The sequence below is a fragment of the Acanthochromis polyacanthus genome, chromosome 23 (genome assembly GCF_021347895.1).
Source record: "Acanthochromis polyacanthus isolate Apoly-LR-REF ecotype Palm Island chromosome 23, KAUST_Apoly_ChrSc, whole genome shotgun sequence".
Lineage (NCBI taxonomy): Eukaryota > Metazoa > Chordata > Actinopteri > Pomacentridae > Acanthochromis > Acanthochromis polyacanthus.
The window spans coordinates 8,263,180-8,289,494 of record NC_067135.1 but is presented as its reverse complement, the minus strand read 5'-3'; the positions used below and the strand labels follow the sequence as shown (position 1 = coordinate 8,289,494).

At 40.7% G+C, this 26,315-nt stretch overlaps 1 protein-coding gene and 1 long non-coding RNA gene across 10 annotated transcripts in view; one reads left to right on the top strand and one right to left on the bottom strand.

Annotated features, from left to right (window-relative positions):
- LOC110962419 (nuclear factor 1 B-type) overlaps positions 1 to 15,121 on the bottom strand; it is a 60,160-nt gene extending 45,039 nt beyond the window's left edge. For 2 of the 9 annotated variants that reach the window (XM_022210394.2, XM_051943588.1), the window contains exons 1-2: positions 14,767 to 15,121; positions 9,363 to 9,894 (exon numbers count right to left, since the gene is read on the bottom strand). In XM_022210394.2, coding sequence (XP_022066086.1) covers positions 9,363 to 9,894; positions 14,767 to 14,784 — 550 coding nt within the window. In that variant the 5' untranslated portion in view covers positions 14,785 to 15,121. Of the gene's footprint in view, positions 1 to 9,362; positions 9,895 to 10,111; positions 10,285 to 12,378; positions 12,910 to 14,766 lie in introns of those variants that run through there. The other 7 variants (XM_022210385.2, XM_022210390.2, XM_022210402.2 and 4 more) reach the window with 6 other exon arrangements.
- LOC110962461 (uncharacterized) lies at positions 835 to 24,792 on the top strand. The gene is made up of 3 exons (XR_002596440.2): positions 835 to 1,563; positions 1,691 to 1,757; positions 22,576 to 24,792. It is a non-coding gene; the product is annotated as an uncharacterized LOC110962461 (long non-coding RNA).
- Positions 24,793 to 26,315: the final 1,523 nt, after the last annotated feature.

The following is a 26,315-nucleotide window of genomic DNA, read 5'->3' as shown; positions in this document are numbered from 1 at the left end:
GATTTGGCAGCGGCCTGCGTCGTTTTCCTGATGGCCTTCAACACCCCTCTTTTGAGTCCCAAACTACCGATTGTGGCTTTGTTTTGGATAAGGGCGAAGAAAATATGGAAGCAACAATTCACACTGAATGCAAGTGATGTTTTCTGACAGTATTTGAGTTTAGGAATTATCAAATTGTCAATTAAAACTGCACTAAGGATACTTTAGCAGAGTCACGTAAAGCGCTGCTGACGTGCTCTTGGACAGAAAGAAAGGACTTCACACATTGAAGGTTTTCCTGGGAAAGTGGATGGATTTTGTTTATGTATGCAAGCTGCAATGTTGGCACACTTCCAAAGTTAAAAAAGAACCATTAAAGACTGTAGGCGACCATTCCCCTGCCTTCATACAATATACTATGCTATAAATTTGCAGAAGTACAGAATGCTATATGTACAGACCTCTTCCCCTGCACTTTAAGTCCATTACACAGTGCATTGAGCTATCTGAGGCCCCGAGAAACAGCAGTTTATCATCATGCAACTACTGGAAATATGCTCACTGACAGGGAAGCTATATAACACCAACACTGAAAAACACAGTTCCAACCGCCTGTTCATCAGCCACTTTACTAAATCTATAAACTGCGTCTGCATGCATGTATTTTAATCCATACACACAAGCTGAATATACGTGACTTCATTTGAGAGTCCAGATGCAGTGTGTTCTCTCAGGGCCGCAACCCAGTCCCAAGGAACTCCAAAGCGACACATAAAACCCAGGCTCTTCAGCGTCAGGAACCACGATTCCCAACATGGAAACAAACAAGATGGCCACCGCATCTCCAACTGAAGCGGTGCTCACCAGCTCCCATCTGAATGGAGTTAGAGGCTGGCTAGCAGGAGTGCAGAGGAGAAGAGTCTCCTGGGGCTGTTGGCTCAGCAAGCGGGACCAGAGGATGGCTCCATGGATTAGGGCCCCACAGTGGTCCATTGTTAATTGGGCGCCATGTGTGAAAGCTACAGAGAGATTAGTTTGTACAGCTGCTGCCATTTGTCATAACTGCCCTTAACAAGACACACATGGCAACCCAAGTTACAGCCAGAAGTTTTACAGAAAAAAGGGAGAAAAAATGTCTGGTGAGCGTCTAATAGTTTGCAAAACAGACCTGTATAAGCAGATGAAGATGTTCCTGGGAAACACCAAGCAGACTCAGCTGGGATCCCATAAGAGATGATGAGTTTGGGGCATTACTTATCTAGCCATCTGTGGGTCAACTAGGGTCATTATCATAACTGCTCAAAACGCTATGTTAAGCCAGTAGAGATTCCAGACCACAGGTTGTAAACAATTCTGTGAAAACTATGAGGCAAGATCTGCTATTACATCATGGCCCTGTTGGGCAAAGCTCAATTTAGACGGGGCCTGTGTTTTATTAGACCGACATGAGTGGGATATTACGGAGATAACAAGAGGACTAGAGACTGTTAAAGCCCGACGACCTCTTGCTTGCCAGATTTCCTTGGCAATGTAAGCTACGCCATGAGGTTTAAGAGAGGGATGGTGGAGTAGAGTTATTTTTTGGTGAGAATCCGCAATGTAATTGTGGGCTGTAGGTATGCGCACATGTTGGAGGCCTAATTACAATCTTGACTTGGTAAATCCGGAACAAGCTTTTAAAGGACTCTCACTTTCAATTTTTGCCCGACAGATGCGAGAGCACTGAGGAGTTGCCGCTCCTTGAATCTAAATGCAGTTTTTTCGGCCCCAAAGTGCAGGTAAGCAATAACGTGACATGTATGTAATGATGGCTTTCTGCACGTGCATGTGCCTCCATGTGTACATTTTTGCATCTGCACATTAAATTTTGAAAGGATTCCCTCAAAGTCAGTGCAGTTAAACTTCCAGCTGGAGCCTTGTGCCGGTGGAGAGAGCAGGCCAATTTGAGAAGAATTTAAGCTATCGGAGGCCAGATCACACAGGCTTTCAGAAGACACCATGGTAACAAGCGGTGTTCTTCCCCTGAAAAAATAACAGGCTTCATTAACCATCTTGTTAGCGCTGCAGCAGACTTTAATCTCAGGGTCCACACAGCATTGGATGAGCCTGTTCCTCACACAAATAATGGCCAAACAATTTCATCATTACTGAATTTATAGCCACAGTTATTCCTATTAGGTGAAAATCATCTAAATGTATAAAAACACAAGTAATGATATATTTAAAAAGTTATGTCAAAACGCAATACTTAAATAAACTGTCAATTTTAGGGTTTAGATTAGTGGCAAAGCCAAAAATAATTCTGCAGTGGCTGAGTTTTGGGTTTTAAGAGTTTATACTTTAAGTTGCTCATTGTTAATGTTGTGTCTATGACTTGTCTACGTTTAGCTCTCTTATATTTACGTGGAAATCTCCAAAGAAGATATATGAGAAAGATGCATTTTTCTGTTCTGTTCTCCTTTTACTTGCTGTATGAATTTCGTGTAGTAATCTCCTGATGTTAAAACAAAACCCCGTAGAAAATCTGAAACAACTTCTGGTTTAGAGACTTTGAGATGTGCTACAAACATGGCACCCATATTTCCTCTCCTCCCGTCATTGCCTCTATACGGCTCACTTTAATCGCTTACAGCCCCACCGCTCTAAGATGCCGTCTTTCATAAAACACAGCATGTTTATGCAAGTACTAAAAATGTAAATGACTTATTTCTTCCTGCTCTCCTTGCTTTTTCTGCCACTATATAAACTTTTCCTACTGTATGGGTCAATAACACTCATAGTATCTCACTGGGGGCTGTATTGTTTATTACGCTGAATATAAAGCATCTTCTGAAGCTCGACAGTTGGTTTCTAAATTTGGGAGCTTTTTTAAGAGTCAACCTGACATATGTGAGGGAGGAGTGGAAGCTCTTACGCGAGCTTTGACAACTCAATGGGGTGCTGATGAATCCGTCCCAAGCAGGCCATTCCCAAGCCCCAGACACCATATCCCCTCTCTGACCCGCCGCACTGACATTAGAAAGAAATCCTCTAGGGATTCGCCCCCCACCCCAAACAACAACATGCCCACCCAAAAGTACATTTTGCACAGCGCTGTGTTGGCGGGCCTTTCTTTTTCTGTCCCGCTCAGGTCTTGTCGAGCCGTCACAGTGATGGGCCGTACTGTACCGCCAGACAAAAGAAGAGACAACCATCACTCTGGGCCACTGATCGGCCCTGTCTGGACTGAAAAGACTTTGATGGGGCAAAGCAGGGTGGGGGGTGCTGCACAGAGAAGTTAGTGTCTCCTGGGCAACCACTCTGATTGTCTGTCCCTGCCCAAAGTTCCCCATAGCACCCCACCTACTACCCCTTCCCGTTTTTTCTTCCCTTCATTGGCTGTTCACAAGACTCCATCCTGGCTAAAGGCGACTGGCTTTTGCATGGAAGTCTCACTCTGATACTCACTTTTCTCTTGTGAAAGAGGTCAGAAAACATCTTCACACAAATTCTCCACATCTAAGACTTTTGTGCCTCCAGTCTGAACCTTCTTATCCGCCTTTTCACTGCTGTCTTACATGACCAGCCTAGCAGGCAGATGGGACAACAGTAAGTTTTTCTTGCTGTTACGCTGCTATGATGGCAAAGAACAGAGGGCAGCCATTGGATGGAGAAGCTCGGACAGCAGGGAGGGCCTGCTTTGTAAGGCAGGACAGTGAGGTACGGTGTAGTGCCTGGGATAGGGGGTGAATGTACCCATTTGTCTTCATTTGGTAGGACTGGCAGACAGGGTGGGGGTGGGGAATCTATCCGGGAGGAGTGGGAGGTGCCGGTCCTCCAGTCAAGTGGCCTCGGGGGATTTGAAATGCATTTGGGGTCCTCCCCAAAAGCCTGGGAAAGTGTGGGGAAGCTGAGATCTTAACCATAGACTAATGACACAAACTACAGTCCTTAACCAAGTGCAGCCACAAACGCAAAACTGAGTCTCCTGCTGAAATACACAAGAAAAGCCTTTTCAACACAATACATGTGCCTTACAATACCAAAGAAAGGCCTTGTCCCATTTTTTGACGGATGCAACAGTGCAAACTGTGACACAGGCAAATTAAACACACTGTAGCAGAGCAAAGGAGAGAGTTGTAAATTTTGTTGAGAAAGAAAGCATCCACATTTCTCAGTGGCCTCTGCTCCGAGTTGCCTTGTTTCCATGGAGATTTATGTACACATGGCACACAAAAGAGGGCTAAGGAGGTAACACGGCCTGTTTAAGCCTTGAGGTATTTGCTCGAGCAAAGCCCCGCTGCTAATAACACAAGCTTCATACTGAGCCAGGCAACCTGGCTGCACTGCACCCAGGATAGTGTTTGAGAAAGAGCAGGAGGGGAAAGAAGGCAGAGGAAAGTCAGATGGAGATCACAAACAACCAAAGATCCTGGAGAGGCAGTGAAGACATTAGGAGCGAAAGAAACCCAGCAAGAAAGAAAGAAAGAAAGACTGCACTGCAAAACATAAATAGCTCCCGGGTTAAGAGAAAAAGGATCGGGAAGACATTTAGTGGGAAGCGGAAATCAATAAGGCAAGCGGTGAAGCTGGGAGGGAGTTCTAAGTGGATTAGATTGAGAGAATGTGTTCGATAGGTTATGGCTCTGAGAGAGAGGTAGCCAGACACCGCAGGCTCTATTGCATACTAATAAGGAAGCCAGAATGAAAGCTAAGCACAGGGTTGTGCAGTTCACTGTGAAGACTTTTTCTATATGGCTTTGGCATCATTGGCTGAGGCTTTTCCCAGGATTTGAATTTTACGATCTTGCTGAGTTTGTTCTGAATGTTCACTGTTAAAATTCATGTCCGAGAATAAAATTCCACTCAGCTTCCAAAAGAACTGCTCTCCAGACTTTTTCCAATATCATGTCACCGGACAAATTTGAGAATTAAAGGGAGTTGAATAACTTGACTCAAATAAAGTCAAACAGTGGTGTTCTTATTGCTGTCTGCTTACAACAAGTTTTGTTTCACACTTCTGGCATGAACCCAGCCATCCTTCCCCTGGCCAAGCGCCTGGGCCTGGGACAGCTGTCATGGTCGCAGTCTCGGGCTTGAGGGAAAGCCAGGCAGCGAGAAAAGAAAAAGAGACTGGGAGAGAGAAGGAGTGAGAGAGTCATTTGGCCGGGCAGCGTGCCGCAGGGGTGATTCCTGATGGCAGAGAAGGATAAGGGGATTCAGGGAGGGAGGGTTAGATGTTGTGCTTAGTCACAGACCTCCACTGTGACCCAGAAGGTCAGACCTCCACACTGGTCGCCTGACCAAAGCCTCCGAGGCAGCCGGGCGGAAAACAAGATGCAAACAGCCACCCCACGCAGCGTGGAGAGCAGGCAGTGGCCAGTCTTGAAGATAGCAACCAGCCAGACTAACCCGGCCAGAGGGATTGGAGTGGGGGGGTGACGCAGTGCGGGAGGGAGCCGGTGGTGCCTACTCCCCCTCACTTAGGCCAGTGAACCAAGGGACCACCAGCTAGACCAGAAGCAGTGGAAGGGGAGTGGAGACAAACAGTTGCCAAGAGACCACCAGTGATCCTGCGACCGCTGTGGTTTGACCCTGATTGAGGAGGTCAACAAGGGGGCTTACGAGCAGCCACCACCTCCACTGACCACCACCACCCCAAGGCAAAAAGTCTTCCTCCTCCACGTGCCCCGAGACTGCAAGGGCGCGTTTACACTGATCTGTTTTGCTCAATTAAACTTCAGAGGACACCCTGCCACATCCCTTTGCAAAGGTCACGACCCCAGGGGCAGAGGTTAAGTCTGGTGATTGTAAAACAAGGTCTCCATTAACACTGCGGCGCGTATTCAGACGTAATCCATCCATTTCCACAAACTATCATGACAGTGTGAAAAAAAGTTACATTACTGAAGGGGTAGGGGAAAAAAGTGAAGGTAATGATGTTTTATGGCTGTGTTAACTTTCAGCACCAGAGTAATGGGAAAACTGCTTGACCTTGACTTCTTCAGTCTCCCGTTGTACTACCTCAGCAGTGAACTGGTTATGAGGAAACTCACAATTCCTTGTAGTAATTTCATTTTGAATAGATATAGTTGAAAACATACAGCAAGATTTATCCACAGTCCGTCAACTGGATTACGTGTGAATCCAAATCACATCTCTTTTTAATTATTTCATTTAATATTTTATTAATTGCTTCCATGTCTATGAAGAACAAGACGACTGAAGGCAGCAACGAAAACTTTCAATGAGCACAAAAACTACAACCCAAGCAACTAGTGACGTGCAGCGTAACAAAAGCCAAAGACAAACGAAGCCCACAGAATTCTGACATGTCCCAGCACGATGCTTATCTACATGCCTTGTTAAAACTATTCCATCAAGCTGTCAGACTGGATATGCAAAATATGAATCCAGGTGGGGAGAGGTGATGATTCAAAGAAAAAAAAAAAGAATCACACTTCTCGCTTTATCTGATAACGATACAACAGTGCATCGGAGCACCGCGGCAGTGAGTGTGAGAAGCCAGGGCCCTGTATTGAACACGGCCTGCCAGTTGGCACAATGGATGCCACAACCCCCACTCCCAGCCCCCAGCCTACTTCCCAGCGGGCATTCATCTGGGCATGCACATGGGTGCTACAGCCCTGCCTGGCTAAACGCGTCTGTGCCCCAGAACAAGGGGGCTGAGTGCCCTCTCAAAATTCACTCAGGACACTCACTGCCAACCCGCCGACCTTTCTCAGGCAGCAACCCGCCGCAATCGAAAACAAATACGCTCCGAACTTGGTTTTCTGGCACAGAAAAAACTAAGGAAAAATACTGTTGAGAAAATAGCGGCAGCAAAATAATTCATCTTATGCAATCACACAACACAGCAGAAGTGAGCAGGACAGAGGGAGCGATAATAAAAAGCACTGTCCGAACCCGTTTTTTTTTCTAGCAGTTTGCGCAAATAGCAGATTTTGTTTCAGCCAGAGCCGTTTGCTAGTTTCTTTGTATTTGATTCTATGTTTGTTTGTTTCGTGCAGTTGCAGCAGAACAAAGGCAGCGGCTTCCATTCTGCCACTGTCAAAAACTTTCCAACGTGCCCACTGCATTGCGGATGCCAACCAACGAATCAAAGGCATGCTGCAAGCAGACAAAGAGAGTTTGATGCCAACCTCCAAACCTCTAACAACCATTACTGGTGATTTGCCTGCCTCCCTGGCACAGGGTAAAACAAAATGGCGCCGCGCCGCACGCTACCACAACATGGCTGCATTGTCTGGATTCGGGCACTGCTTGGTAACTTAAAGAAAAGGAAAAGACCCTTTGGTTTGCAAAAACTAGAAAGGGGAAAAAACATAGCCGCCTGTGATTCGGTTAAAAGAATGCTATTTTGCATTTGCCAAAGTTTCAGTCAACAGAAATTTTGAGGACAACGGTAAATAATCGCTTTGAGCCGCAAAGCGTTCTAAACTGAAGCGCATTTCTTGAATTGCGAAACAGAACATTATGTTCGGCATTTTTTTTCCAGCACTAAAATGAATTTACATGCCATCAAATTTGCTCTCTCCCTCCCAGCAGTCGCATTTTCTTGAAATCATAGCACGTGAAATGTCGAATATAATGTCGAATACAAGAACTAACTTATCATATAAATGGTGGATATTGTGAAAAAAACGGCACTAAAAAGGCATTCTCGAGTTGGTACTGAACAGTTAAAAAAGCAGCAGATGCAAACTAGAGAAGCGGTGGCATCCTACAAAAGACACAAAAGAGGGTCTGATGCCAACCCCGGTGCCAGTGGCAACCATTATTGTCTCTGTGCTGTGCCTTCTGCTTTCTCTGGCACTTATCAAACACAAAATGGCGCTCAGGGTTTGATGATAATGAGCTAGCTATACCACTATTCCTGCCTCAATAGCAACGTGTTTGGTGGTTATTCGGCGTCGTAGCAATAGATTTAATACGAGGGAATTTCAACATGGAACACTATAGGGGGAATTCCTGTGGTGTCAGCAGATAAAGGGAGGAAGTTCAAAACTGAGACATGAATGACTGAAATTTAATTACAGGCTGTACAACCCTGTTTTGCAGGACGTACAAATTTCATTTTGAAAGGGTTGTCCGAGTGACAATTAACGGCATCTATATAAAAGCCATTGTCTTAAACTTTAAATTATGAGGGTCAAATGTGATGTTTCTGTCTCCGAACTGCAGGTAAGAATCTCCCACTTTGCAGTCCAGACAGCAGACCATGCCAAGCTGCTTTTTAAAAAAAGAAATTTCCAGTTACAAGTTTTGGCTGAGATCCCCTGTGCTGGACATGATCTCAAATGTGTCAGTGAAAGCCACGGCTTAATGAGTGTGTGCCATGTCTTTTAGAGATGTGTCAAAGAAAAAATTTAATTACAGCAAATAAATTCTGTCAATTCTTGACACTTTCATTCAAAAAAAATGTGCATGTCAAAACCTATTCCTCTACCTGGCAGCCAATTTTTTTATCCTCTTATGACACACTGTACTAAAAAGTAAAAATAAAAAATGGCACGATTCGGTCTTCACATTGAGCACATCACTGTGTCCACAAAACGGTTTTCATCTAAGGGAAACCAGATTTTCAGGAATTAAGAAAACACAGAAGTTTCACTTTGGCACAAACACAATCAAAAATTATACAGAGACACAATACAAGCTCTGAGCTGGAACCTCTGGAAAATATTAAACACACTCATATCAGTGCTAACCTGTAACGTTGACAATAGAAGAGTTTTAAAATTATGTTTTGTACATTATATACTGGGGCTAAAGGGAAGAAGGCTGTGTTTTCTCTTTTTTTTAACAAAGTAGGAACAACCTCAGCTTTTAAAAATATGCTTTTAACACACAGCAAACCTGGATACTGAGGCACAGATCAATAAAAAAGCACCATGAGTGGGTTTATTTTAATTTAACCAGTCTATGCTGCAACTTAATGCAAATTTCACTACTTGATTTTCAGACAAACAGAATAAGTATACTGTGTGTGTGTGTGTGTGTGTGTGTGTGTGTGAGAGAGAGAGATAATGCATATCCTGTCAAAGTTGTAGCAACTGAATAATTAGCAAACATAATTTGGAGCTGCTGCAGGAGTACAGCAGAGCTAAGACACATTTAAAACATGTTCCACATTTAACACTGATTGCACATTTTCCTCTTGTTTAGCAATGAGCCTTACCTAGAAATGTATGCTGCGTATATACTGTACTGACCGTCGTGTTTATTTGTCTGGCAAATATAGTCGTGCTTTCAGCCAGTCTCAGCAAAACTGCCAAGAAGGAACACATGTGACCCTTAACCCTGCCAAGCCATCATTCACACATGCGCACTGGCTCACACGCACAGTGAAACAAACACACACAGTGTGAGTTTGAACCTACCTTGGTCCTGCACATAGTATGCTAGAAACAAGTCCAGCTCCTTGACCGATACTGTTATGTGGTGTGGCTGGACACAAAGTGCTGGGTTGGTGCAATGTGGGGACTTGACAAGGCGCTCGCCATCTGTACTTTCCAGAGGGATGCCTTTGAAGAGGATGACCATCACCAGGTCCAGACGCCAAACTTTGTCGGCCTGCCGCAAACAGTCGATTCGGCGGATCTTGCCCTTCTGGTCCGGGTTGGATAGCACACAGCACGGGGGCTTCTTGCCCGTCACGCTGAGGACAAAGTCCTCCCGGTACTCCTGCCGAATGTCCTTACGCAGCTTGGCCAGCAGCCTGGATGCCCATTTCTGCTTCACCTCGGGCTTCTCGCTCAGAAGCTCGTCCTTCACCGCGCGCTCCTCGTCCTTGGACATTCGCTTCTCGTGCTTTTTGAAGTACTTGCGTTTTCTGGCCTGGAGGTTGAACCACGTGTAGGCGATGGCACGGACATGAGGGAGAAGTGCCTCGATGAAGGGATGAAATTCATCCTGCAGCATCCCAGTGAGGAGAGGGGGGGAAGAGAGAAGGAGAGAAATGTAATCAGAAAGTCATGTCATCAAACACAGAGAAGAAACATGGGTTTATTCAATGACTAATCTGAGGCGTAAGGGAAGTCAGACCACAAATTAGAAAAAAAAATCCACATAAGTCACATAATATTATTGGCAGCTGATGTTTCTCTTCATGTAGCAACACTGGTTTTACCATCCAAGGTGTATCTGGATGTACTGCAAGCATGACAAGGAAATTCCACCGTTTATATCAACTGCCAGCACTACAATAGCACCAAACCCTGTGACTGAATGCACTCGCGGCTCTGCTCTCGTTTCCCCGAGCATACTCTGAGCAGGACTCCTGTACTGCTGCTGCCACAGAGAGCATGCGCCCCTCACAGTTGCATTTCTCTTATCAAACTATCCACATTCCATTGTGAACTTATCCCATGTCCACTAAGTACCGAGGATAAGGCGGGAGGCTGAGAGGGATGCAAAAAGGGAAGTCACGGAAGATTCCCGCTCTGCAATCGTAAAGCACACAGCCTCATATACAGGCTGCACGTACAGAACGCAACTAAAACACAAGCGCAGGAGGAAGGCGGCATTTCAAACAAACCAAAAGGGCGAAAGGTATTTGCAAAGGTTGACTTGGGACTCAAAAAGAAGTTCATGCCAAATTATTTCAAGTGTTGAGGTTAGCACATGGAATGGCACTTGCTCCGCTTCATTCCAAAAACTTGAGGTTAGTGAATGAAATTAAAACCCGGCCTACTTATAAAACGCTCCATCTCTGCTTTAATCTAAAGTAGAGCTTTTTGAGAAACTCATTATGATAAATTAATATCAAAATATAGGAGATTCAGATTTATATTAGTGGGAATATTTTCAACAGAATATATTCAGACATCACATTATCTCTTATTGAAAAATAAACTTTTCACAAGTTTTGAATTTGAGAGAATTTCCTTCGAGTCTTTCTATATAAAAAAAATTTCTACTGCAACCCAGCAGCTCACCTGCTTACGGTTTTTACATCAACAGTATTTCAGTAAACCTACAACAAACTGTAGTCGTTTCATAATGCTAACCCTTTTGGAAGTGTGGGAATGTAATGGAAGATTTAGGAGTCGTCAGAAATTACAGCAGTTGTAAGCGAGAAGTGGAAACGTTAAATTATCTTTTTTTTGAGGTCATTAAAATGTCACATTTAATAAGTGTACAAAGCCCCCTTTAAGCAGGCTTTTGAAGAGTCAAACCACATATTGTTCTTTTTGTAGGCAGGCTATAGGAAACCACAGAAACCCACTCCCTATCTGTGCCTGCCGCTGGTGCTCCTCTGAGAAGCCACATTGCACGGGCCAATAAAACCCTGCTCCAGTAGAGAAATGTCAAATTATAATCATTTATTACGCGCAGCGAATAAACTTTTTTTTATAGACTACAGATTCTAGTTTTTAAATGAATTATATTCACTGTGGAGAGTAAAAAACATCTAATTCAGAACTTTAAACGTCATCCCCTCACTATATAAAGTTGGCAATTAAAATGACAAAAGTAAATCGGAGCGGAGGTGCTCAACAACTGGAATCTTTTTTCACTCGCAGCTCAAAAACACTTCGAATATTCTGTTAATTTTTGTAACCGGGCTAAAGCCAAAAATGCTGTAAAGATAAATGACTTGGCCAGGGCCTACGCAGTGCACTTCAGCTGGGGCCATAAAAGCACAATCCCCTTAAGTACAAACTAAACCACATCTCAGTCAATCACTTACTTATGCCAAGTAAAATATAAACAGTAAAACTGAGTCAGCCAAAGCCGTCTGCTACTCTGTCCAAACGCTGAATCAACCTTATCGTGCGTTTGATCTTCCTACAGTGAAAGTGGCTTTATCTTCTTCCAACTTCACTTCCCTAAAGTATATGGGTTTTGCTCTAAATAAAAAAATACAGGCATGGGGAAAAAAATACACAAACACAGCCCAAGCAAAGGCCGGGAAGTGTGTGTGTGTGTGTGAGAGAGAGAGAGAGAGAGAGGTTACTGGAGGAGGCAAATAACCTAATTAAAAGTGAGAGGAAATGAGCATACCTGCGCTAATTATACAGGAGTATCACGAAGACAATATTATCAGAAAAATCATCTTTACGCACGGGTTTATGCGCACAAAGAATGCGTAAAGATTGAGCATCCTGCAGCACTCTGAAATGCTTTTTCGTTCCAAAGTAAAAAAACAAACAAAAAAAAAATCACCACAAATGAAGCACAAACACTTATATTTAAAGTCAATTTTTGGTTCGTTTTTGCGCTATGTTTTCATATACAAGCCAAATCTATGTCGTTTAGAAGAATTCTGAAAGTATCTCCAGCACAGTCCCGGCGCACAGACGCAGAACTTTCTACCCACTCGCTTGCATGTGGGAATTTCACAGCAAATATGCAAATCACAGCAATCAAAAAACACAAGAAAGACACAAATACCTGAGTTAGACAAATCGGGGAATACATGACGAGACGGCAACACAGAAAGTGAATGTACTTGGACTGATTCCTCTGATCACTTTATCGCGCCATTCCTGGACCGATGTGCACCATGCAAAGACTGTGGAGCAGCTCTCCGCGTAAAAACACCAAAAAAAGGAAGAAGCAGTTATCCAAGAACATCCATGGATTTCTTTATCGCCAAAGATTGTCGTCACCGCAGAGGGAAGAAAAATGCGATTTTACGCAGGTTATTTTTTTCGTTGTTGTTGCTGACAAGCAGATTGTACTCGTAAAGCCGGTGCGAACGGTGCTCTTTCTGTTTCTGTCCGCTGTGTCCTCCAACTACATGAGGCTGTTTGCGCGTCTCGGTGCGGTGATATCTCATTAAAGCGTGAAGCTTCAGAGGGGCGCCGAGTGTGTGATGTTCACCCCCAGCTTTGAGCAAACTTGATATGAAATCGACCGGTGCACCTTCGGTCCTGCGCGATTCCAGCAAATCAGACCCAACTTTTTTTTTTTTTCACCCACGTAATTACACAGTCACACTCCTCCTTCTCCTCCTCCTCCTCCTGCGACCATATCCACCCTCCACAGCAACTCCTCCGTCTCCTTCTCCGTTAGCATACAATTCATTTACCCCCCTTTACTAGTGCAAATTATTTTACGAGCTTCGGGGACTTTGGACATTTAGCCACATAGATGCAGAAAAGGGAAATTTCCCCTCTCGCCACCATTTGCTCCTCTTCTAGTGCACTGAAAACAAACCTTAGTGTTTTTTTTCAATCTTATATAATTATTTTTTTTAACTTTTTCTAAAAGTTCCCCAACATGAATAAAGCCAGAATATTTTGTTAAACTTTCACAGAATCCTTTAAAAATATCATTATTTATCCATTTTAGTGGTTTTAAACAAAACTAGCCTACAAATATTAGCTTGAATTTGCATTAAAGTGTCACTTGCTTTTTAGTTTAACTGAAAGTTTATTTTTTCTATTTGTTATGAAACCTTCTCAATATAAAGACAGAACATTTTGCTACACTTGTTCAAAACCATTTTAAAAGTCATTTATCAGTGTTAACAGCTACAACAACATTAGCCGGCAGATTTTAGCTTAAAAGTGTCAGGCGCTACAATTAACAAACAATGTTTTTTAAGTTTAACCTAAGCTTATTTTTTAAAAACTTTTTGTGATAACTTCTCAACATAAAGACAAAACATTTTGTTACACTTGTTCAAAACCCTTTTAAAATTAGTCGTTTATCAATTTTAAAAGCTGTAATATTACCAAGCAAGTTTTAGCTTACATTAGCCTAAAAGTGTCCCGCGCTACAATTACCAAACATTTAACCCTATGCATTTTATTTTCATTTTGTCTCTACACTTCCCTATATAAGGACAAACATGTAGCTAAACATTTAAAGAACCCTTATACGATACCTTAATTTATAGTTTTTAACAGCTACAGTGAAATATTAGCTTAAAGGTGTCACACGCTCCGATTAGCTAACAGCGTCAGCGCTTTTTAGTTTAACTGGATGAATATTTGGTGTACTTTTTTTTTTAAATCACCTTTTATGAAAATTTATTGCCATAAATAAATATAGAACAGTTAAACTTTAAAAGAGCCCTCATAAAATTAATAGTTGTAACAGTTACAGCAAAACATTAGCATAAAAGTGTTGCATGCTACAATTAGCAAAGAATGTTTTTTTAATTAACTGTTACACAACAGCGATAAACATTGTTTAACTTCTTTTGAAAACGTCTTAACACATAAAGACGGAATATTTTGTTAAAAATTCATAATTGATCACTTTTAACCAAACTAGCCTACAGGTATTAGCCTAAACGTGCTACAATTAGCTTGTTTAGCTTACTCTTGAGCGGATTTAGGTTAAAATGTTTTTTTTTTTTCAGTGCCAGTTTGTCTTTTAGCACAAAGTGAATATATTCTATTTTAAGACGTTTTGTCTTTTCCTGACTGTGTTTTCTGAGATATACTGACTCCTGGCTAGGCTAGGTGTGTTCGATATTAGCAGGAACGCTGGAAGTTAGATATTATTCCTTCGCTGCTGCTGCTGCGGTGTGTGCGGGCTGCTGTGTGTCCTACAGAGCTGTCAGCGGTCCACACAGAGTTCATTTGCCAGATTAAGGGGAATGAGATGTTAACATAGGCTGCCGGAGAATCAGTGCCAAGTTCAGTACTATCTTTTTTTTTTCTTTTTTTTTTTGCTCGATCGTGCCAGTGTTGTGGGTCCACTTCTCCACAATTCTCACCGTAAGCGAGGGCAAGAGCGCATTCACACCAAAAAAAAATAATAAGAAGAAAAAAAATCACAAAGAAGCACAACATTTCAAAGCAATAATAATCCATGTTCACGTACCATTGCACTGTACTGCATGGATTAATAGGGAATCCTGGAGTCTGGTTGAAACACACAAGCCGGTAGCTTCACATTTCTCACGCTCAACTTTGTACTTTGGAGGGTTTTCTCTTGCAGTGCTCGAAAAAAAAAAAAGTCAACCCCGGAAGACAATTCTTGGCAGACAGCGGTGAAAAGAAGTTAGGAGCACCTCGCGTTTTTTTCTCTTTTTTTCTTGTCTTCCTTCCTCTTCAAGTCTTACTTTTTGGATCGTGTTTTGGGGTTGTTCAGTGGAGTTGAACGTGATCCAGAAGAGGCTGAGTTTTCGGCACTGGGTTGGTCTCCGCCTTCACTTTCACTGTCTGACTGACTGCCGCCCTCCGGCTCTCAGCTACCACCATCAAATTACACGCAACCTGTGCGACACGGTATCCGGCATGACTCTTCACAATAAAGTGCAATCTATCAGACAGTCATCTCATGCAGCATGTGCAGTGAGAAAACCTTAAAAATAGCATAAGATAGGGCAGAACTTTATCAATCCTTGTGCCAGATATTGCTCAAAATTACATAACATGAGAATAACTGTCATGGCTGAGAGTAAAGCTGTAGCTTAAGTTAAAATAAGTAAGCTAAAACGGATTACAATAGAAAAGTAACAAGTAATACTCGCTATAAGTCTGAGGTAGGATGATAATATTACACATGGTGATGCAATATTGCACATAAGGTTGAAGTATTGTGACAAAATTTTTCAAGAAAATCAAAATATTACGTTCAATTTGTTGCTTCTGGTTGTTTGTAGCAGTTTTTCCTCTGAGTTAATTAAATGTTTGCTGCATCAAACAGCAGCAAGAGGCAGTTGCAACCATTTGTGTCAGTAACTTCATCAGTTATTTTTAATTAAATTATCCCGACATGGAGATAGGATCAATTAGCATCTAAAAGCAGGTCATTTTGCATACTTTTCTTCACGTCAGATGGGTGATATTGTGGATAAGAAATTTGCTTCATAGTCAGAATAAGCACTGAGCTCCATCACAACTGTCTGAATATTTTGTATTTTACTGTAGGCGAAGTTGTCATTAGATTATCACCACACATGGATGGAATTTTCAGCATTTAGGAAATCAGACAAACAAGGCTGTTTAGTCAATGATGTTATGTATCCTATGCATGAATTATGTGTAACGGATAATTAAGAAATCTAAATCATAAAGATATAGAATGTTTTTATTTGGTGGATTTTAATAGCTGTCCAGAAAAGATCTTAGCATGCCTGCTACAAACTATATCATCACATATTTCATAGTGTTATTAATCTAAATCAGTGCCTGAATCACTATCATGCTAAAACGTGTTACTTTTTAACCTCCAAAGGTGACAAACCGGCTTTTATTTTGAAAGCAGAGCCTTCCATTTCCCGGACATCCTCTCGTTGCTTCCCTGCAGCTTGACGCAGCTCAGTTTTGTAATAGTCTCTGCATCCTCGCCTCTCATTGGCCAGCGGCGGCGGCCCCGGGACTGTGCACCCTGGGCCCCTCACGTCCGCTCTCTGACGTGCTGTTTGGGGCTTGACTGAGCCTCTGGACGGTCAGGATGCAAAGCGATGCAGGCATGATGGAGAACAGCACACTGCGGCAGCGACATCTCTATGAACCACTATTATTACCATTAGCTCTGATTTCCATCCTGTGCCTTACGGTCTAACAAAAATGAAATCATGTTCAACCAACAAACTGCAATGAGTTCTGAAAATGTGCTTTTCCTCTATAATTAAATGTATTTTTAGTTACCAGTTGCAAAACTCCTGAACTCAAGGTGAAGTGCAGTTATGATGGCTAATTTTATTGAGTTACCTCAACTTGAATTTACTTCAAATTCTACCAATGCAGAAAATTGAGTTGTACTTACACATGATATTAAGTTGATGCAATTGCCGACTTATGTCAACACAACTGATCATAATAAAGTTCGCTACTTATAAAGTTGATCTAACTCAGCTATTCATTTATGTATTTATTTGGTTTTGCAACCATCCAAACAACCTATACGACTTTGGGGAATTTGCTTTTCCTCGACAATCAAATGTATTTTTTTGGGACCACTTTCAAAAGTTTCAAATTGTTCCAGCCTGTTAAGACAAAAAGAAATCCTGAAATTATATTGTCCAATCAATTTATTAAGTTACTTCAACTGGAATTTACCTTTAATTGTACCAACCAATGCAGAAAACTGAGTTGAGGTTGCACACAATATTAAGTTGATGCAATTACCCACCTTATCATGTCAACACAACTCGTAACATTTCCAACTTTGAAAGTTTATCTAAATGACAAAATTAGAGTTCGTTTGTTTTTATGTACCATATATTTCAATAATATATAATAATTTTGAATTGCTTTTTGAACTGTATAAAGTATGGTTCTGGGCATATTTTACTGCTATTTTTCACTTTTCAACATAAAAGCATGAGTTTTTGAATCAGTGAATTATTAGCAACAAAAAATGAATTGAAAGCACCATATTTCTACTGATGTAACACTGTGTGACAGTATTCTGATATGTCAGCGCTGCTTATTTTGGTGGAGTGACGTTATAGCAGCAGTGTTGTAGTGTTACCTGTAATACTGCAGTGTAGTAGTCATGGTGTAATGTCACCAGTGTTTTTGACTTACAGGCCACATACACACGTGGACAAAATTGTTGGTACCCCTCAGTTAAAGAAGGAAAAACCCACAATTCTCACTGAAATCACTTGAAACTCACAAAAGTAACAATAAATAAAAATTTATTGAAAATTAAATAATCAAAATCAGCCATCACTTTTGAATTGTTGATTAACATAATTATTTAAAAAAAACAAACTAATGAAATAGGGCTGGACAAAAATGATGGTACCCATAACTTAATATTTTGTTGCACAACCTTTTGAGGCAATCACTGCAATTAAACGATTTCTGTATTTGTCAATGAGCGTTCTGCAGCTGTCAACAGGTATTTTGGCCCACTCCTCATGAGCAAACGGCTCCAGTTGTCTCAGGTTTGATGGGTGTCTTCTCCAAATGGCATGTTTCAGCTCCTTCCACATATGTTCAATGGGATTCAGATCTGGGCTCATAGAAGGCCACTTTAGAATAGTCCAACGCTTTTCTCTCAGCCATTCTTGGGTGTTTTTGGCTGTGTGTTTTGGATCGTTGTCCTGTTGGAAGACCCATGACCTGTGACTGAGACCAAGCTTTCTGACACTAGGCAGCACATTTCTCTCCAGAATGCCTTGATAGTCTTCAGATTTCATCGTACCTTGCACACTTTCAAGACACCCTGTGCCAGATGCAGCAAAGCAGCCCCAAAACATTACTGAGCCTCCTCCATGTTTCACCGTAGGGACAGTGTTCTTTTCTTGATATGCTTGGTTTTTGAGTCTATGAACATAGAGTTGATGTGCCTTACCAAAAAGCTCCAGTTTGGTCTCATCTGTCCAAAGGACATTCTCCCAGAAGCTTTGTGGCTTGTCAACATGCATTTTTGCAAATTCCAGTCTGGCTTTTTTATGAGTTTTTTTCAGCAGTGGTGTCCTCCTTGGTCGTCTCCCATGAAGTCCACTTTGGCTCAAACAACGACGAATGGTGCGATCTGACACTGATGTACCTTGGCCTTGGAGTTCACCTTTAATTTCTTTGGAGGTTGCTCTGGGCTCTTTGGATACAATTCGAACGATCCGTCTCTTCAATTTGTCATCAATTTTCCTCTTGTGGCCACGTCCAGGGAGGTTGGCTACTGTCCCGTGGGTCTTGAACTTCTGAATAATATGAGCCACTGTTGTCACAGGAACTTCAAGCTGTTTAGAGATGGTCTTATAGCCTTTACCTTTAAGATGTTTGTCTATAATTTTTTTCGGATGTCCTGGGACAATTCTCTCCTTCGCTTTCTGTTGTCCATGTTCAGTGTGGTACACACCTTTTCACCAAACAGCAGGGTGACTACTTGTCTCCCTTTAAATAGGCAGACTGACTGATTATGAGTTTGGAAACACCTGTGATGTCAATTAAATGACACACCTGAGTTAATCATGTCACTCTGGTCAAATAGTTTTCAATCTTTTATAGAGGTACCATCATTTTTGTCCAGGCCTGTTTCATTAGTTTGTTTTTTTAAATAATTATGTTAATCAACAATTCAAAAGTAATGGCTGTTTTTGATTATTTAATTTTCAATAAATTTTTATTTATTGTTACTTTTGTGAGTTTCAAGTGATTTCAGTGAGAATTGTGGGTTTTTCCTTCTTTAACTGAGGGGTACCAACAATTTTGTCCACGTGTGTAAATGATGAGAATAGATCATTTTTTTCTGACTTTTGTAAGACTTGCAGCAGTTTTTAATACACTCCGTCCATAATCTCCAGTGTTTTTACAAGAATGTTTTACTTTGAGACCTAATTTATTTCATTCTGTAACTGCTGTTAATGGGACCATAAAAGGCCACATCATTACCCTCTGTACTCCCTCTGCCTCCATGGATCCAGCCTGGCATCTTGCTGCTGCTCATGTCCTGAGCCGACACACATTCATCTCTCTCAGTGTGGACCTAGCGCCCCCATGTGGCTGCAAACTCGACTGCAGCTCCGCTCATTTTGCTCCCACTGGAGAATTAAAAGCTAAACTCCTGTGTCCATCTGTAGGTCTTATACTGAAAGGAGAGGCTGGTTTAGTGGCATATTGGGTACATTCGGTCAAAAGCAACTGATGGCAGCTGCTATGGTCAGCAAAAATCAAATTATGGAATGCTTGTAGCATATTCATTTCAAACTGTTTTTCATTGTTGTGTCACAACAAGACAAGTGCAGCCTGAATTAAGTTTGATTACCACTTTGGAATTCAGCCATTGTGCGTTTTATAATTTACACCTATGTTTTTCCTACTGCCTTCCATGAAATCCATGCTAAACACGATGTTTGCTTTGTTTCATGCTACAGGATTCACATAGGCTATAGTTATACATGAGGGAGTCTGTTTTACCACTAGGGGGCGATACTCAACTGTAGTCGCTGTTAAGATAAGATAAGTTAATCCTTTATTACTCCCCGTGTCTGGGGAAATTTCCCATGTTACAGCAGCATACATCATAGAGTAGAGCAACAATAAGCGACCATAAACAACAATATAATGATAATCATAATAACAATCACAATATGTTCAGGAGTGTAGGATGGAAAAAGTGGCTTATGGAATGATGTGAAGTACAAGAAGACTCAAATAGCGCAAGAACTGTACAGATTATGTGGTAAAGGATGATGTGATAGAGTCCAGTTTTGTGTTAGCATCAGCCAGTGATGCTGATGTTATAAAGTCTTATAGCAGATGGAATGAATGACTTGCGCTCCTTCTTGCAGGTTAAGTGTCACAGTCTACTGCTGAAAAAGCTACTTTGAGACACCACAGTGTCATGCAGTGGGTGAGAGGGGTTGTCCATGATGGATGTGAGCTGTAAATGTAAATGGCTATATTACACTTTAAAAAGTAACTTCCACCACCTAGTTAAATGCACAGTGATTCAAATAAACGATTAAAGTTTCAAACATGACATTGATGCTGCCTCAACTTAAAATTGTGAGAAATTTCAAATCAAATTTCTGCATTAGTTGATTTTAAGCTAAATTCAAGATGAGGTAGCTTAATAAAATTGGCATGCTAACTTTTATTCATGGCTTTGAGGTGTCCCCTACCGACCTATTAGAGCAAAAAGAAATTTATGTACATAATTATGATAATTTAGTACATAACAGTTTAAAAAAATCCCTTTAAAAACATGGAAATATTAGCTGGAGCAACTTATTTTTTGAGTAATCAAGTTTTTAAAAAAAAAATACAGCTTTTGTTTATGTGACAAACCATTAAGTAAGTATTAATTAAAAAAAACCCTGACTTGAAAAACTGTTCATATTTATGTTAATTTAGTATCTAACATTTGAAAATTCTATTTAAAAGATATGGAAATAATGCTGGACCAACTTGAGTTTTTATAACCAATCAGCTTAAGTCATTAAATAAGGGCTAACTACCAACACTTCTGACTTTTACCAACTTTTTAATTAAATACATAACAGTTAAACATTCTTTTTTTTTTAAACAAAGCTGGAAATACTAGTTTCAAAATAAAAAGAAACACGATCAGTTCACTATATAAAAAAACACTTATCAAATTAGCTACAAAAAGTCCTGCTTCTTTTCCCATGGTGCTTTTAATTTCCCAGCGCTTCTTTGCCTTAATATGAACTTTTAATCAGCTGCTCCTTAATTCTTAAATGCACCAACCTTCTGTCTTCGTATTCAGCTGCAGATGACTTTAACTCCTCCCTTACAATATCTAAATGCAGTTTGACTTGTTAGAAAGGCTTAGAGAGAGTTAAAGTCACCTAAAATTCAATTAACACTTGCACATTACTTGCTACAAGTAATGAAAACATGGCAAAAGGGCAGAATGGGGCTTTTTTTTTTTCCTCCTTTCATGTTGCGTGGAAACAGACAAACAAACCTCGACTTAAACCCTGGTGATGGGCCGCAATAAAAGCTCGCCTGTAGTCGCACAAGTAAATAAATATTCAGAAAGAAATGTCAGCCTGCGTTGCCTCTTCAGCATGGGAAAGGCGCGGGCTGGACAAGGGCTCTTTGTCTGGCGCTAAATTAACACAGCTGAGGGTGAACAGAGAGGTGCACTTGAGGAACGCTCAAGACAGGCTGAATGCATCCTTTTAGGTCAGTTTTAAAAAAAAAACAACGTTATTTTAGTTGCCTGTTTTGCTCCCTACTCATCTTTAAAATCCTTAATAAGATGATCAGAGTTAGAAGTGCTAGAAGGGTCACAGTCAGTCAGAAATGGGTGTTAGTGCTTTAAAAAGACCAAAAGTCAGCAGTGTTGCCTGAACCCTCCTATTGTTTTCATTTACAGGTGCCTAAAATATTGTTTCCGCACCTGGGAAAAAAAAAAAAAAATCCAGAAATTCAGCAAAAAAATTCCCCAAATTTTTGAAAATTTGCAAAACCTTCAGGAAGAAAATGCAAATAATTCTTTTATTTTTTAAAAAAATCCCCTAAATGTGGCAAGAAAATTCTTGTAAAAAAATTTCAAAAAATGAGTAAAAATCTTCCCAAAAAAATCTGAAGTGATTACATATGTATCAGTAAAACTTGTATTTAATTTACGAGTATTCACACACAAAAAAAAAATCAACCAAAATCCAGCAAATTTCACTGGATTTTGATTGATTTTTATGTGTGAATGTTCTTAGCCCTCCTGTTGTCTTCATTTACAAGCACCAATAAATATTGTTTCCGCGTCTGAAAATAAATCCAGTAATTCAGCTCAAAAAAATTCCCCAAATTTCTGAAAATTTGCAACACCTTCAGGAAGAAAAATTCCAATAATTCCTTAAAAGTTTCCCTTGAAAGTTTTATTTAAAAAAAAAAATCCCCCAAATTTGGCAAGAAAATACTTTCAAAAATTGAGTAAAAATCTTCCAAAAGAATCCTAAAAATATCTACAGTGATTACATATATATCAGTAAAACTTCTATTTACTTTAAGAACATTCACACAAAAAAATCAACCAAAATCCAGCGAAATTCGCTGGATTTTGGTTGATTTTTTTGTGTGAATGTTCTTAAAGAAACTTTTTTAAATTTCTCTTTTTCCACCAAAAAATGCTCAAAATCCTCCCAGAAATGTTGAAATTGTTCACATCAGAAGTTTCAATTTCAGTTTGACCCGCAGAACGACACGAGGGTGTACAAATGTACAAAAAAGCAGATTTTTTTTTTTTTTTTTTGAACAGGACAAAGAGCTGCACTCACCATCCACCACGTCCTGGCTGAGACGTCATAACAAAGCTGCCATTTGATGGACCTCTCGGCCAGTTTCCCAGACATCCCTGCTCTGCTCGGCTCCGGTCGTGGACGATGGGACACCTAATCAGAGGAGCATCAGTGGAGGCATGCTGGGCCACATGCAGACCAGGCCAGGGCAGCGGTGCATCATGGGAAATAATACTGATTAAAAAAAAAAATCAGCAACAGCTTGACCAGTGACTTCAACCTGACTGTGGTAATTATAAGAGCCATGACCCTGCAACCCCACCATCCCCCCTCCCACACTAACCTCCTCCCCCTTCTGCCTCACCCCCCACCCTCCAATCCTTCCTTCTTTCTTTCACTTGTTGTGCTGCAGATGAACCACAGCGGACATTTATCACCGTTACCGGTTGATTTTCTGTAATATTCAGTCATTTTATTCACATTGCGTGTATTTGTTCTTGTTAAATTGCACCAAACTGCATTCAATTTGCTTGAAAAGTGCTATTTAAGTCCAATTTGATTGATTTATTCATTGAATTTGCTGCAAAATTTGCCCATTGTTTGTTATTTATGCTGCATTTATTTCCTGAAACCACATGTGTACTTATGTTTGCTCACAATTGTGCTTTGTGATTTTTTTTTTGCGCAACTTAAACCATTTTTTTTAAATATATGGTGGAAATCCAGAAGTGCAACATGAGTTACACAACTGTTTTTATTGTTCTTTATTTACAAAAGAAGCGCTTTAAAAGAATAAGACATCACACTGTTTTGTTCCACTAGATGTTACATTTTATATTTGCACATTTGTAATTGAAAAATGTGACAGGATTGCTCATTTATTCACTTTTATGCTGTGCAATGCCAACAAAAGTATTCTGTTCCATTCTATTAATTGACTTCAGCGGGCCTTAGGTGAAAAATGAGGCAAACTAATTTAATTTAGCTCCCAATTTCCCCGGAACAAACATTTGAATTTGGATGCAGCTGAGACCAGAAGTATCATTCTTTAATAATGTGCTGATTGTGAGTCAGTGCTGACGTTTGGACTTCATGCTCGTCTCTCTGCCTTCAACCGAATCTCACCTGCAAGTGCCAGGAGTTCTCCATTACAGCAACTTCCTGTCAGAAGAGGTCTCAAAATTCTAGACTTTTCCATTTAAAAAAAAAAAATCCACTTGTGAGGATTTAGAGGTTAAAGGTTATCAAAAGTCACTGGAAATGAATGATCACATTGCATCAAAGTCCACCTCAGACTTCACTGCGACTGACCGTGTTAGGATCCATAGCTTAAGGCATTTTTTCGTGTCCGTGTGAATGTAATCTGGATGCCTTCTGAAAAGACCTTTTCTCTCCTGCCACATTCCAATCCTCCTCGCTGAGGCCGCTCAGTAGCAGCTGGATTTCCCCACAATGCCGGTGGGTGGACTTAGCAACAGCAACTTAGCATTAATTACAAAAAACAAAAACAAGGCTAATGCTTGGAAATGAAAACAAGCATTTGGTTTGATTGCGTCGTCGTGTTCGACACAGCGGGCCTGTTGTTTAACGCCATATTTGAAATGTAAGTGAAGATCCATTATAAGCAGACACTAATTGGAAATACGGAGGACTGGTCGCTCACAGAAAGCATCCAGCTGATTGCTGCTCTTCATCGTGCTCACAGGTGACCTTTTCAGCGCACCTGACTTCAATAAAGCGCTAATTAGGAGCCTGATTAGGAGCGGCTAATTGAACAAGTTCTTCAACAGAAGGAACAATAAGACACTCAGCCGCCACCGTGGAAGGCAAATATCGGCTCACAGCAGAGACAATAGAATGAGTTTTACTCTGAGATTGTTTGATTTCAGCGACAACGGTGAATTACATGAAAGAAGGAGTCTGAATAGTTGAACCAGGATCGTGAGGTCGAACATTTTCACGTGTTTTTCCTGAAGCAATACATTACTCAGTATTTGAAAAACTGGTTTAATAAAGGCTCTTTGTCCTGATTGATGATTTGTTTGTACTCCTGGGGTGCATTTAACATGGATACTTCATGATTTTTTCCAAGAATTGCTCATAAATATGCATTTGAATTGACGATAGCAGAAACTTGATGCCACTCCATGCATTTTCTTGTTCAAAGTTAAAAATAACTCAAAAATGAATCTTAAAACCAAAGAAAAACACAAAATAAAGAAGAAAATGATGCTTTGCCTCTGTTTGGTGTCCCTTGTTAAACTGTTAAAAAATGACTCCACATATCACAGTTATTTACATTTTTTAAACCTCTACAAGCATTGTTTTTGTCTCCGGATGGTCCTTTTTCACATAACTATCTTCCCACATCCCCAAAAAATTCTGTTCTTATTGGAGTTTTTATACTGTGGTTCATCCTCTGGGGTCTCATTTTGGGGTTGACTTAGCTTCTAAAATGATGTGATGTTTCCTTTTCCTACATTATATTGCAGGCATCTGAATTCAGTTTTATTTACACAGTGCCAATTCACCTTACAGTGTTATGTTACAGAGGGAAACCCAAAAAATCCAAAGAAAGGAAGAAAAAAGTCCCTTTAAAAGGAAGAAACTTGCTGCAGAACCAGGTCCAGACATCTGCCTCGCCCAGTCGGGGTGAGGTAAAGCGGATAAAGGAGAGGAAATGCAGACAGAAAAAAGACAAACAATGCATCACAATACAATAAATAAGGTCATAATAAGGTCAAAAGAAAAGTAAACCTTAGATTTGCATAAAAAAGGTTTATTTTATAGTTGTTTTTATTATTTTTATGCAGCATTAGAAGCTGCAAGACCCAAACAATAAAGCCGGCATGAACAGATTTCAAGGTGTGCCACAGTAAGATGACTGAAGAATAAAAAATATAGCTCAGCACATTAAAAACCAACATCTCTGACACATTTCTGAGCTACTGCCGAGTGTGTGCTTCATTCCTTTGGAGAAAAGAAAAACGGGCTCATGGCGGTATTGATTTTGAGGTCCAAATCGATACATTTCATCGTCTTGATTGGATTAACCGTTTGGAGTTCAACTTTTAATTGGATTTCTGCTTTCGACAATGACAGCTTATTCGAAAATCAATACACCAATCAATACCTCCCCGTTCAGAAAGTTCAGCCGAGAACGGAGGAACGTGGCCGACACCTGCCACTGGCGAGGCCCACACATGACCCGCTGAGGTCTAACAAATCTAATTATGCCTTTATTTTAGTCGGGGAAAGGTTAAACAGACGACTAGCTACTGTGTCAAAGCGTAATCAGAGGAGAAGCTATTTTATTTTTATTCGAAACATTAAAAAAGAAGCTTTTTTATGAGGACAAATAACCGAAAAATCCAAAATGATCAGAAGAAGGCCTCCAAGCACGGCATATCTGATGTCTGGGGGTGGATCATATGGATGTGTGGCCCATATGGATGGATCTAAACATGACCACGCGGCCCTAATTATTAGTGATCCACTAATAAATTCTGTATTCCATAGCGTAGACTTAATCCGTGTCTAGGCTTGGCAAAATAGCAGCAGAACACGCCAAGCCACTAACTCCAATCCTAGACAGGTAAACAGCCGAGTATCGCAGAGATAGCAGCTCTAAGCACATTGTATGTTTACCAAGCATGTGGCTAATTATTTCTTTTGTTCAGCCAGATGTCATAGACCATAAAACTAACAGGTGGTCACTTATTTAATTAGTCCAGTTGACCAACCATTACCAGAGATTAGG